General features: G+C 46.7%; 1 protein-coding gene across 2 annotated transcripts in view; it reads left to right on the top strand.

Moving 5' to 3' along the window:
- LOC102444982 (macrophage mannose receptor 1-like) overlaps positions 1–12,293 on the top strand; it is a 107,478-nt gene that overhangs the window by 57,683 nt on the left and 37,502 nt on the right. For both annotated transcript variants that reach the window (XM_006119498.4, XM_006119499.4), the window contains 4 exons: positions 123–164; positions 926–1,089; positions 2,357–2,424; positions 11,559–11,659. In XM_006119498.4, coding sequence (XP_006119560.2) covers positions 123–164; positions 926–1,089; positions 2,357–2,424; positions 11,559–11,659 — 375 coding nt within the window. The remainder of the gene's footprint in view (positions 1–122; positions 165–925; positions 1,090–2,356; positions 2,425–11,558; positions 11,660–12,293) is intronic.

Below are 12,293 nucleotides of genomic sequence, written 5' to 3' on the forward strand. Positions count from 1 at the left end.
TGTTAATTATGTTTCAGAAATGCCTTGTATCTTTTGCGCTAAATCCCTCACTACTGTAAACTAAATGTGTCAGTGGAAGAACATGGGCTATGAGATAAGTTACATGTTGTTTTATTTTACAGGAGCAACAGTAAAACCTGAACCAACGGAGTCTCCCGTTCCCAGTGAGCTTTTTTAGTAATCTCTCTCTCTCTCTCTCTCTCTCTCTCTCTCTCTCTCTCTCTCAAAATGTTTTTCCTGCGGGACACCAGAGTAATGTCATCAGCATCATCCCCCTCAGCTCATGCATAGCTCCAAACAGGGTGCCTCACTATCTGCTCCAAGCAGCTCCTCTGGTCTTTACATCACTCCCCCATGAGGGGTCATTTTAGGGCCCCACTAGCTCCTGCCCCCACCCCGTACTCCTGGCCACCTTCCCTCCTGTCTGACCTCTTCCCCCATAGTCCTATTGGCTACTGCCCCTCCTCACATAGTGCCACTCTTCCATTGCTGCAAGCTGGTGGTTTGTAGAGTTCTGTTCCCTTTCAATAGAGCTACTGACCATGCTCAGTGCATCTAAGGATGCTCAGTAACCTTACTTTTCCCAAAGGAGCACAGTTCTATAGGGAGCAGCTCTGTACAAACCAACGGCCCAAGCCGACACCCCACACCCCAAGCCTCTTCTTTCACTCCCTCCACCGAGACCCTGCACCCCCAGCCCACTCCTGCTCTCTCTCCTCCGGCCAGACACCCTGCTCTCACAGAGAGTGGGGTTGGGGAGTGTAGCTCTCCTGCTCTCTGGCCATGAAAGCTGCCAGAGAGAGGGGATTGGTTGGTGAGCATAGTAAGCAGGGGTTGCAGCCCTCCTAATGTATTTTAAAAAATTGGAATGAGTGTAACTTGTATGTTAGATACAATACATATGTCCTCATGATTTGTCTTACAGAGTATAAAGTCACAGATGATGGATGGATTATACAAGGAGACAGGCAATACTATTTCAGCACAGAAAGTGTTCCCATGGAGCAAGGCCGAGAGTTTTGCAAGAAGAATTTTGGAGAACTTCTTGTCATAGATGATGACAGCGAAAGAAAGATGCTATGGAGATATGTGAGAAAACCATGACTTGCTTCAGCAATAAGCACAGTGAACACAGGCACAGAATATTTCACCTTAGAGCTTGATTCACTATTTTATTCCAGTTTGATGCCCGTAAAATCAGCGACGTTTCTGATTGGCATAAAACAGCAATAAGGGGAGGGATAGCTCAGTGGTTTGAGCATTGGCCTGCTGAACCCAGGGTTGTGAGTTCAATCCTTGAGGGGGCCATTTAGGGAGCTGGGGCAAATGTGTCAGGGATGGTACTTGGTCCTGCTGGGAGGGCAGGGGACTGGGCTTGATGACTGCTCAAGGTCCCTTCTGGTTCTATGAGATAGGTATATCTCCACATATTATTAATGTAGTAGTGAATTAGGCTTTTGGATGGCAAACTAGTTAAGATAGGGTCTGTCACTGAACTTTAAATTAAATCAACTTATGCCTATAAATCAGCTTTTTAACAAAAACCAAATTACTCTGAAGAATAATAATTACCAGAATTATTAGATGTTTTATTTGTCCATCTAAGAAGAATGGAATAAAATGTAATCCATCAATGATTTAAAAATGGACAGGATCTGGCTTGAAATTCCTGAGTTGCTAGGTCACTTGAGGGGAAGACCTTAAATGCAATACTCCAGATAAAATCAGAGGTTTTATTGGTGTATATGTGGGGTTGGGAAGAAGGGTTGCTTGTCCCATATCTCTCAGCATTGTATGGAATGGCTGGCAAAATCTTGGGAGAGAAGTGAGAATTTGCAGCATTGACTGAGTCACAAAGAACAGCTTCTTTACCACGAGTGGATAGGAATTTTGGGGCAAATTCTCCTGTAGCCTATGATCTAGTCTCTGTTTTATAAAATCAGAAATATGCTTACAAGGTAGATGTTCATTAAAAACAAATTTACTCAACTGGCATAATAGCAATAATGAATAGAGGGTGAAGGATCTACCTTGGATTTAATCAAAATTATAGGAAAGAGAATGTCCATCACTAGAAATTTCTCTAGGTATTAAATTAAAAAATTTAGAAGGGAAACAATGTGTTGGGCCTTCTTGGCCAACATATTGTGGGTTGAACTGGGTACTTGTGGAGCAAACACATGAGCTGTACCAATTTGAGCTTGAGTCAAAAGTATTGTTGCAGGATGGAAAAACTTTTGTCCTTTGTGAAACAATCCATAGGGGGGCCTGTAATGTACTGTCCAGGCAGTTACACTCCATAAAATATTTTTATATATTAAAAGGAAGCATTTGACTTTTTTTGGTTTTGTTTTAGATCTTGAAAAATGGCAAGGAAGACGCATATTTCATTGGTTTACAATTGAGCATTGATAAAAAGGTTAGGTAAGTAAACAAGCAAAATCAAGGCTAGTAACATGTACTCTAGGGAATAAGTCTTGTACCAGACAAAGCTGTGATTACATAAAACTCTAGGGTGAAACTGTAGCCCTGTCAAAGCAATTGAAACCATTTTATTATTGACTTGAGTGAGACCATGATGTCACTCTTAGGCTACATCTACACTGGCAGCTTCTTGTGCAAGAACAGCCATTCTTCCGCAAAAACTTGCCGGCTGTCTACGCTGCACGAGCATTCTTCCAGAAGTAAATTTACAGTACAGCGTTGTAAAACAAGGCTTCTTCCAGAAGAGTTATTCCTCTCCCCACAAGGAATAAGCCCTTTTGCGCAAGAGCTCTTCCAGAAGAGGGCAGTATAGACAGGCAACATGAATTTCTTGTGCAAGAAGCCCCTATGGTTAAAATGGCTATCAGAGTTTTCTTGCCCAAGAGAGCGTCCACACTGCTATGGATGCTCTTGTGCAAAAGCACATGGCAGTGTAGACACTCTCTTCTGGAAGAGTTTTTGTACAAGAACTCTTCCACAAAAGAGTTCTTGCGCAAGAAGCTGCCAGTGTAGATGTAGCCTTACTGTTTCTATTACTGAAGCTTGTAAAAATGTATTCTGGACTAAATATTGGTATAAAGATCTCATCCGCTCACAAGCATATTTCATTAAAATGTTTAGAAAAATTCCATATTTATCATTTACTACAGCATTTCTATATGACTCATCACTATAATAGCTATATTATTTTTTCCTAGAGAGGGGACAAATTTGAGATGAATTTTGCTCTCTGGCTGTTACAAAGAAAACCACCTGAGGAATTTTAAAATAATGTTTACCTATTGATACTGGAATGAATTTTGGAATTTGGAATTTGGCCTTATGGAAGTCCAACTTCCATTGAAGTCAATAGAGCTAAACTCTTGCAAATCTATTAATTCTTTAGGAATATTAAAACATTAAGCTTTCTTATGTTCAGCAGCTCTGATGGATTTTGAACATTATAGTTTGTCACTTATTTCAAGATTAGGAGTACATCACAGAAGACCATCTTCTCCCCCCTTAAGAAGTTTCTCAAAGAAGTACAAGAACAAACCAGTTACAGGTCACTAACAATCCTCCCAATTATTTTTATAAAGATGGCCTCAGTCAAATTTTTGATGTATACTGTTAAGAGGGACCATTTGTTCTATGCAAGTCACACACAGAATGTCAAAACACAACAATCCATAAACTGATTCTCAAATACTGGTTTTGCTAACTGCTCACTGTAGTCCCCAGGAGAGAGTGTATTCTAACAATCATTGTGTTACCAAGCATTACAACATTTGGTTCTCCATCCTCAAATGTTTGAGTCAGAGTGAGAACTTCCTTCATATTGCCACTGGTAAAGCTCCAACATCACAAAATAGCCTTATAACTGGCTTGCCAGACTGTGGGCAGCTTTGTTCCAACATGGATGAAAAGTCAGGTGGCACACTGCCAATATAATGGTGCCTATGCTATTCCCTGCCCTACAGCAAGAAAGAGAGGACTGGATTGGGGAAAATGAGTGTCTGGATTTAGCTATGCAATGCTAATCCCTCGCTTCCATTGTGGCCCTGTAATACCTTCAGAATTGTCCTGGGTCCCAGTATTGGGAAATTTTAAAGTAGGGATTTTAAAATGTGGTTAATTGACTACTTGATTAGTCAATAGGCACTTCTGCATTCCTCCTTTGAAATGTACAAGAGCCCCCATTGGGGCTCTTGTACATTTCAAAGGAGGAATGCGGAACTATGCGTACAGCCCAGGGCCAGTGGGAAGTTCCGCTGATTCTGGGCTGCAGGCGGGTGCCTGCTTTGAAATGTACCGTGGGGGCTCTTGTGCATTTCAAAGCCATGGAGCCCGAGGTCAGCAGGGGACTCAGATGACTCCCCAGCTGACCTCGGTTCCATGTGGCATTTCAGCGGAACCTGGATCAGCTGGGGACTCCTCTGGGCTCCACAGCTGCCCCTTTGAAATGTGTGGAGGTTGTGTTTCAAAGGGGCAGCTGCCGCACAGCTGATCCCTGGGGTTAGCTGGGGAGCTGGGCTCCATGGCCCTTCAGCATTTTAAAGGGGCAGCACTGCTGCACAGCTGAGCCACGGCTCAGCTGTGTGGCACTGCTGCTTTGAAGTACCCCTCCCCCCCCTTTGCTGCCTCAAAGGGGAAGGAATCGACTATTCGACTAGCCAATAGACTATCCAATAAGTAAATGCTTATCAGATAGTCCAGCAGTGTACAACCTGTGGGTCGTGTCCCTCTTGGGAGTCGTGGCTGTCTTCCTGGGGATTGCAGCGCTGTGATACAGCCAGCCGGTATTTTCTGCTTTTCCCGTCTCGATGCCTGATGTACATGCAGCGGGGGAGTGGCCTGGCAATTAAAGTGGCTGTGACTGCATTTTGGCGGCCCAGCATTTTTTTGGGAGGGGAAGGGGGTCCGGTATTTTTGGTGACACCATCTGGCAACCCTACCAGCTGGGGTCGCGAATGAAAAAAGGTTGCACACCACTGGGATAGTCGACAGGTTGACTAGTCTTTAACATCCCTAGTTTAAAGGTGCATTAATACTACACAAATCAGGTGCAAACTCAGCTGTAACCCAAAGTTTTGATCTTTGTGAAAACAATAGATTTGTTTCTCACTCATTGCCACTAAACATAATTCATAGTTATGGTAGGTGAGCAAGGCTGTCTATCCATGTCTGTGTCTGAGAGGGTCCAGGCCTTTTTGTGAGTTGGGGGCTCTGCAAGAATCATCTTTAATCCCAACAAGAGGAGAGGGATGAAATTAACAATTCACAAGGGGGTCTGACCCTAAAGAAGGGAAGGCTGTTCACAGTCTGGGTTCTGGTTGGTGACAGGGTGAGTGGCAGTTGTCTATTCACCTGCCCTTAGGCAGGGCAGGATAGGCAACAGTTAGGGCTCTGGCCTGCAATTAGGTAGAACTATTGTAGTTTATATCCCAGGCTTACCAGTAGGGCAAGGAAATCAACAGTTCAATTAGGGCTCTGGTATTCATTCAGGCAGAGCTTTAGCTTCAGTTCAGGGCTCAGGAAAGGGGATGAAACCACCAGAAGTCTATGGAACTCTTGTAAGGAATTGAACTGAAGAGCATAGGCCTGTACTGTCACCCCCAGGGTGGGATGGCGGGGGGAAGCAGGCTTGACCAAGTCTGCCGCATCCAAACCCAGGTCTGCCCTCAACACATGGACCTGGTTTCAGGCTCACCCTCTACCAAATTATTGCTTGATTCTTCTTTGGGTGATGTCCCCATAGGTGCTCCATGTAAGGTGATGGGTCATCCCTGGAGCTGCAGGACCGGAGACTTTTCATAGCAGTTAGTAGTCAGGTCATGCACGTGCAGCAAGCATCTCACGCTACTGGCAGTTTGACAGTTGAGCACGGCCTGACCCTCTCCCCTTAATTCCTCTTCTACCGCCCTTGGTCGGATGGAGTTATCCTGCCACCTCAGGCTTTCTCTCCTCACAGGAGGTTTCACTCCTGCTGCTGCTGTTTTGACCTCCTGCAGCTACATTTATTTAGGCTATATTCTTGCCACTTTTTTTTTTTAAAAAAAAGCAACAGTACAAGCTGTTCCCTCAGCAAAGCAATCAAGTGGCACCACTTTCATCTAGCTAGCCGCACTCTTCAACACAAAAAAAAAAAGAAGGGGGGGGGAGAAGAAAGAGAAAAGAAGAAACAAATTAACTGCTTGAATAAACACAAGCAGCCAGTCTTGCCTCAGGTTGGCTATTCTTTTAAACAAGAACACCCCTCCACTGCAGCCCTCAACCATGAATGGTAATGGCTGTCATTATGCTGGGTGCTCAGGGATTTAAAATGTGCCTCCAGCCTCTGATGGCTACAGCACTTCAACAGCTAGAGCCAGAAATGATTGGGAGCTCAGATTCCACGTGATCATCTTGGAAAGAGCTATACAGCTGGTGGTGGAGCTCTCAGTGAGGAAATCAGCAGACCCTCTGAAACCTAAATCTGCCTCTTCAACACCTCAGAGGCATCTGCAAGAGAGGGTCTTTCTGGTCAGATCACTGCCACTCCATTTGGCCCCCAGAATCAACAGGGGAGATGCTTCAGGAACCTCCAGCACTGCAGTGCCGAGAGCAACAGCAAGCGCTACTGCCCCAGCACTTAACCGCAACACAGCACCTGTGTGCTCCTCCTCAGCACCAGAGAGAGCACCGACAAGCACCGGTACCAGAGCAAGTGCTCCAACACACGGCACTGGTGAAAGAAGCTGAGCCAGCTTTAAATGGCCCCACAAATCCCTGGCACCACCTCCCACCGTACCAGCTTCTCCTGTGCCTCCCCTTGAGGAAGCTAATGACAACAGGGAGCCAGCCCAAGTTGACTGCAATGAGGCAGTCAAAAGTAAGAGGGGACATGCTAGAAAATGGGAGTGCAGGCAGACAGCCCCCCACAATTCTATGAAGGGAGCAGCTACCAGTGCCCTATCCACAGTGTCCATCCCAAAATTACAGGAGGTCATCGTACTTGCAGGGGCACTCTGAAGTGACCGAATACGACTGGAGGAGCATGTTCTCCTGGTAACTTTCATTGCTCACCATGTCCCAACGATTCTATCATTACAAGGAGCACCCGTACCACCCTCAGTGGCTCCCTGACTGGCACTATCCACCTCCACACAACCCACCACACTGGGCACCATGGGGCTACTGGGGACCACCTAGACGTCGGTTGGCCCAGTGCCTTTGCCAAAAAAACTTCCACATCTTCTTCATCTCACATTCTCCTCACCACACCAGAGTCAGAGGAGGAGGGCCAGCTCTCAGATAACCAAGATGACGCTCAAATATCACTAGACAATTCATCTACCTCCCTTCAGGAGACTATAGTACTGGGGAACGCGTATACCTCCGATGACTTGAAACAGTTTCAAGATCTTTATAGGAGGGTAGCTGTGACACAGGAAATGTAACTCGAAGAGGTGAAGGAGAAACAATACCACCTCCTAAAGAACATTCATCCTTCATCTCAAGGCAGAATCACATTGCCCATAGATGCAGTGGAAGCCCGTCAATACAGGCGAACTAGGAGGTCACCTAGGGTGCCAAGATAAATGGCCGTTGAAGGCTTTGGAGGTGGGGGCACCAATCGTGCACTGATTGCGCGTTTTTGCCTAGGGCACCAGTTGCCGGCAGCTCATCTAGAGCCGCTCCTGCATAGATGAGGTGATCATGGAGGTATCCGATGACATCTGGCAGACACCTGCTTCAGCCCAACCACTATGTAAAAAGGCAAACAAGAAGTATTTTGTCCCCCGCCCCCAAAGAATTAGACTTTCCTTTTTCCCCACTGTCAACCAAACTCACTGGTGGTAGACACGGCAAACCACCAGTCAAAAGTCCTTCGTTTTAAACCAAACACCGGGGACAAAGAACACAAGAGGTTAGACCAATTTGGCAGAAAAGTGTACTCAGCCATCTTGCTAACTACTCTGCCATTCTAGCCAACTATGATTTTGACAATTACTCAAAGTTAGACAAGTTGATGGAACACCTGCCAGAATCCAGGAGACCCATCCTCAGAGTGGTCATCTGTGAAGGGCACACAATCAGCCACATTGTGCTACTCTTGGCAACTGACATAGCCAACATGGCAACAAGAGCAACTGCAACAGCCATGGTCATGAGGAGGGCTTTATGGTTATATGCCGCAGAGGTCCCCAAAGGGACTCCAAGCTAAGGTGGAGGACCTCTCTGACAAACACAAGCTATTTGCAGCCAACACCGATGAGATTTTGCACAGCAGCAAGAACTCACATAATACTCTGCACATGCTAAGCAGTACACCCCTTTATACAGGTGAAAGTGATACACCCCATATAATAGGAACAGGGACACATAATCATTCTCAAAACAAGCCATACAAACACAATCATTACAGGCAACGTGACCAGAGGGAGGCACCCACAACAACCATGTTCCTCTGGTGTACAGGCTTCTAAACAGCAGATTTGAAACATTGATCAAGGGCCTGCCCGACCTCCCCATTTATCCAGTGCAAAATCAGAGTTATGTATTCGACCACAGGCTACTTCCTTTCCTTCATCATTGGGACACAATAACATCTGGGTTATGGAAATCATCCGTACGGGGTTCATAATCCCATTCGACTCCCTTCCATCTACCCTCCCCTCTTTCTAGTCCCTCTTCTGGGACCCCTCCAACCACATACCTCTTGAGCAAGGGATCGATCGGCTCCTCCATCTGGGATCTGTAGAGGAAGTTCCCGAGCTGTTCTGGGGAAGAGGGTTTTGCTCAGTTTACTTCCTAACCCAGAAGTGTACAGGAGGCTGGAGATCGATTCTAGACCTCTGCACACTAACCAAGTTCCTGCAGAAACAACACTTCAAGATGGTCACACTAGCTTCAATCATTCTAGCACTGGACAAAGGGGACTAGTTTGCAGCCCTCGACCTACAAGACGCTTACTTCCACATCTTGATACATCCTGCACACAGATGCTACCTGAGATTCACCGTGGGGGATGATAATTTCCAGTACTAGGTCCTCCCCTGTGGCCTATCCTCCACTCCATTGGGTTTTTTTTAAGGTCCTAGCAGTCATCACAGCCTATCTTCAACATCAAGGGGTTGTAATCTTCCCATATCTAGACAATTGCCTAATAAAGGGTTGCATGAGAATGGAGACAACAGAAATGGTGTCAAAGACCAAGAGACTCTTCAGCTACTTAGGGCTCATAATAAATGAGCAGAAGTCGACTCTCAATCCCGTACAGGACTTAGAGTTTATAGGGGCACGGCTCAACTCCCTATCGGACAGAGCATATCTATTGCAACAAAGGTTTGATAAGCTGCATGATCTTGCCACCCTACTGGCAAACCCCTCGGAGTGTCCATAACTGCCTCCAACTGATGGGCCATATGGCTGCCATCACTTACGTGGTCCAGTATGCACATCTACATTTCTGTGCCTTCCAGCATTGGCTGGCGATGATCTATACACCATCGCAGCACCCATTAGACAAGCTGGTCCTGGTGCCCAAGCAAATACTGGACTTCCTCAAATGGTGGTCATTCCCCTGCAATTTGCTCTCTGGGGTCCCCTTTCTTCAACCAGAACCATCATTACAGATCAAAACGGATGCGCCTTTGATAGGGGGGCACCCACTTATACCGGCAAATGCTTACCCCCCGAGACCATGTTGCACATCAATCTATTAGAACTCAGAGCTGTCTGGAATGCATGCAGACACTTTGTCTCAGGCATCACCAATTGCACCATTCGTATATTGACAGACAATACTACAATCATGTTCTACTACATAGACAGGGTGGAGCTCACTCTCGATCCCTCTGTGCAGAGGCTGTATGGCTCTGGAATGGGGTCTTTTAAGAGCAGCTTATTTACCACAGGTCAACAACGTCCTGGCGGATGCTCTCAGCTGCAATTTCACTATAGATTACAAGTGGGAACTCTACCCCGTGGTAGCACATTCCATTTCTTTGAAAGGTGGGGCTTCCCAATGATGCATCTTTTCGCAAACAAGAGCAATACAAAATGCCCTCATTTCTGTTCCTGAGTGGGACTTGGCAGGAGATCCAATGGTGATGCATTCCAAATCCCATGGAATGAACCTATTCACGATGCCTTCATTCCAGTACCATTGATCCCCAGAGCCCTGTGCAAGTTCTGCTCAGATGGAGCTCATGTCATCCTAGTGGCCCCATCCTGGTCCAGACAGACCTGGTTCCTGCATGTCCATTGAACCACTCTTCCACAAAGGTGCAAGCTCCTCTCCAAGAATGCGGGCAAGCTACTTCACCCCCACCCACAGACCCTTCACCTCCGGGCTTGGCTCCTGTCTGGTTGCATGGAGCTGCCTCATAGCAGGAGGCAGCCTATTAGAAAAATGTACCTACAGAAATGGAAGTGCTTCTCATCCTGGTGTCATCGGATGTATGCCGACCTTGTCAAAGCCCCATTTCATATGATACTCCATTACCTACATGCCTGGAAGAGTGGAGGTTTATCTATGTCTTCCACTGAAGTACACCTCGTGTCCATTACGACTTTCCATGAACGCATTGAGGGGTCATTAGTGTTTGCGCATCCGGTGATTAGAAGTTTTCTTAGGGGACTCCAGAATCTTTACCCCCTTGCAGGGCTCCACCACCGTCATTGGACCTAAACCTGGTACTTGAGAGCTCCCCTTGAATCAATGACCACATGCCCTCTCCTGTTCCTCACAATGAAGGTGCTTTTTCTAGTGGCCGTCACCTCTGTGAGAAGGGTCAGCAAGATAGGAGCCCTAATGGCAGGCCCACCATACACAGTCTTTGCCCAAGACAAAGTGATTTTGAAACTGCATCTGTCTTTCTACCTAAAGTCAGTACCTGCTTCCACATTAATGAACACATAGTCCTATCTATGCTTTTTTCCAAAGCCTCATGCATCTCCTACACACGCCATGCTTCACACCCTGGACGTCAGAAGGGCTTTGGCTTTTTATACTGACGGAACTCAGACATTTTGCAAGTCCCCACATCTGTTCATCTCTATTGCAAACTATTCCAGAGGCAACCCAATTTCTACACAATGCATTTTCAAACGGATGGCAGGTTGCATGCTCCAGTGCCATTCCCTTTGCAATAAACCACTGATGTTGGCACTGAGAGCACACTTCACCCATTCTATAGCAACATCCATGGCATTCCTCCACAGTGTGCCCCTTAAAGACATTTATCAGATGATCATAATGGTCCCTTCTGACCTTAAAGTCTATGAGTCTATGAGTCTATGAATCTGACCACAAGTTTTCTAAGCATTACACCATCAGGCCTCAGCTGGCGGCAGACACAGCAATGACAGTTTTATCTGCTACTATGAAGCATTGCTTCATAGTCACCTTACATGGAGCACTCACGGGACATCACCTGAAGAAGAAAAGGAAGTTACTCACCCTGTTAAAAGTATTTCTGCAAAATCATGCCAGTCTAGACGCAGGCTAAGGGTAGATAGACTTCTCCAACATTTTGCAGAATGAATTTTGTAGCAGGAAAGCAAATATATTTTTGCATAAGTATGTTCTGTTTTATCTGATTTTTAAGCTGGATGGATGGAACCCCTGTGAATTTCTTAGCATGGGCAGCACATGAACCCAACTTTGCAAACAATGATGAAAACTGTGTAGTCATGTATAAAAACTTAGGTGAGTAGTATGACATTTCTGGATTTAATTTGGAGTCGGGCCGGGGCTTAAGGAAGAGGGCCCTGGCTGGGATAAGGGTTGGAGCTATGCATGGCACCCCTGGGCCATTGCTCCCAGTGCCTGACCCAGGAAGATGGGAGGGGGAATGTACAGGCCTCTGCTGCACGTGCTACACAGGAGAGGTGGGAGGGACCATGCAGGACTTCCCTGGAGGGATTTCCTGGGACCAAGGGACAGAGAGGTGAGGGGTCATCACAGGCCTTCCCCACTGGTGCTCCTCATGCCCAACCTGGGAGGCAAGAGGGGCTGCATAGGCCTCCTCTAGCACTCCCTGGTTTGAAGTGGGGGGGGAAGCAGAAGAGCGGGACCATGCAGGTTGGCCTGCAGCAGCCACTCTGGGCATCCCAATGGTGCAGGCAGGGTGGGAGAAGGAGAGCGCTGGTGAGTCCTGTGGAGGATGGCTGGAGCTGGATTTGGCAGGTCCTGGTGGTGTTCCCAGGGGCTGGGGGTGCACGGTGGTGAGTCTGGATTTGGAGGTGGGGATTAGGTAGGATGGCCACTTACCAATGGCAGGCAGGATGGCAGAGGCCCATCCCCAGCTGGCCATTACATCAGTGGTCACTCAGCAGGATAG

This window comes from Pelodiscus sinensis, chromosome 2, assembly GCF_049634645.1.
Source record: "Pelodiscus sinensis isolate JC-2024 chromosome 2, ASM4963464v1, whole genome shotgun sequence".
NCBI lineage: Eukaryota > Metazoa > Chordata > Testudines > Trionychidae > Pelodiscus > Pelodiscus sinensis.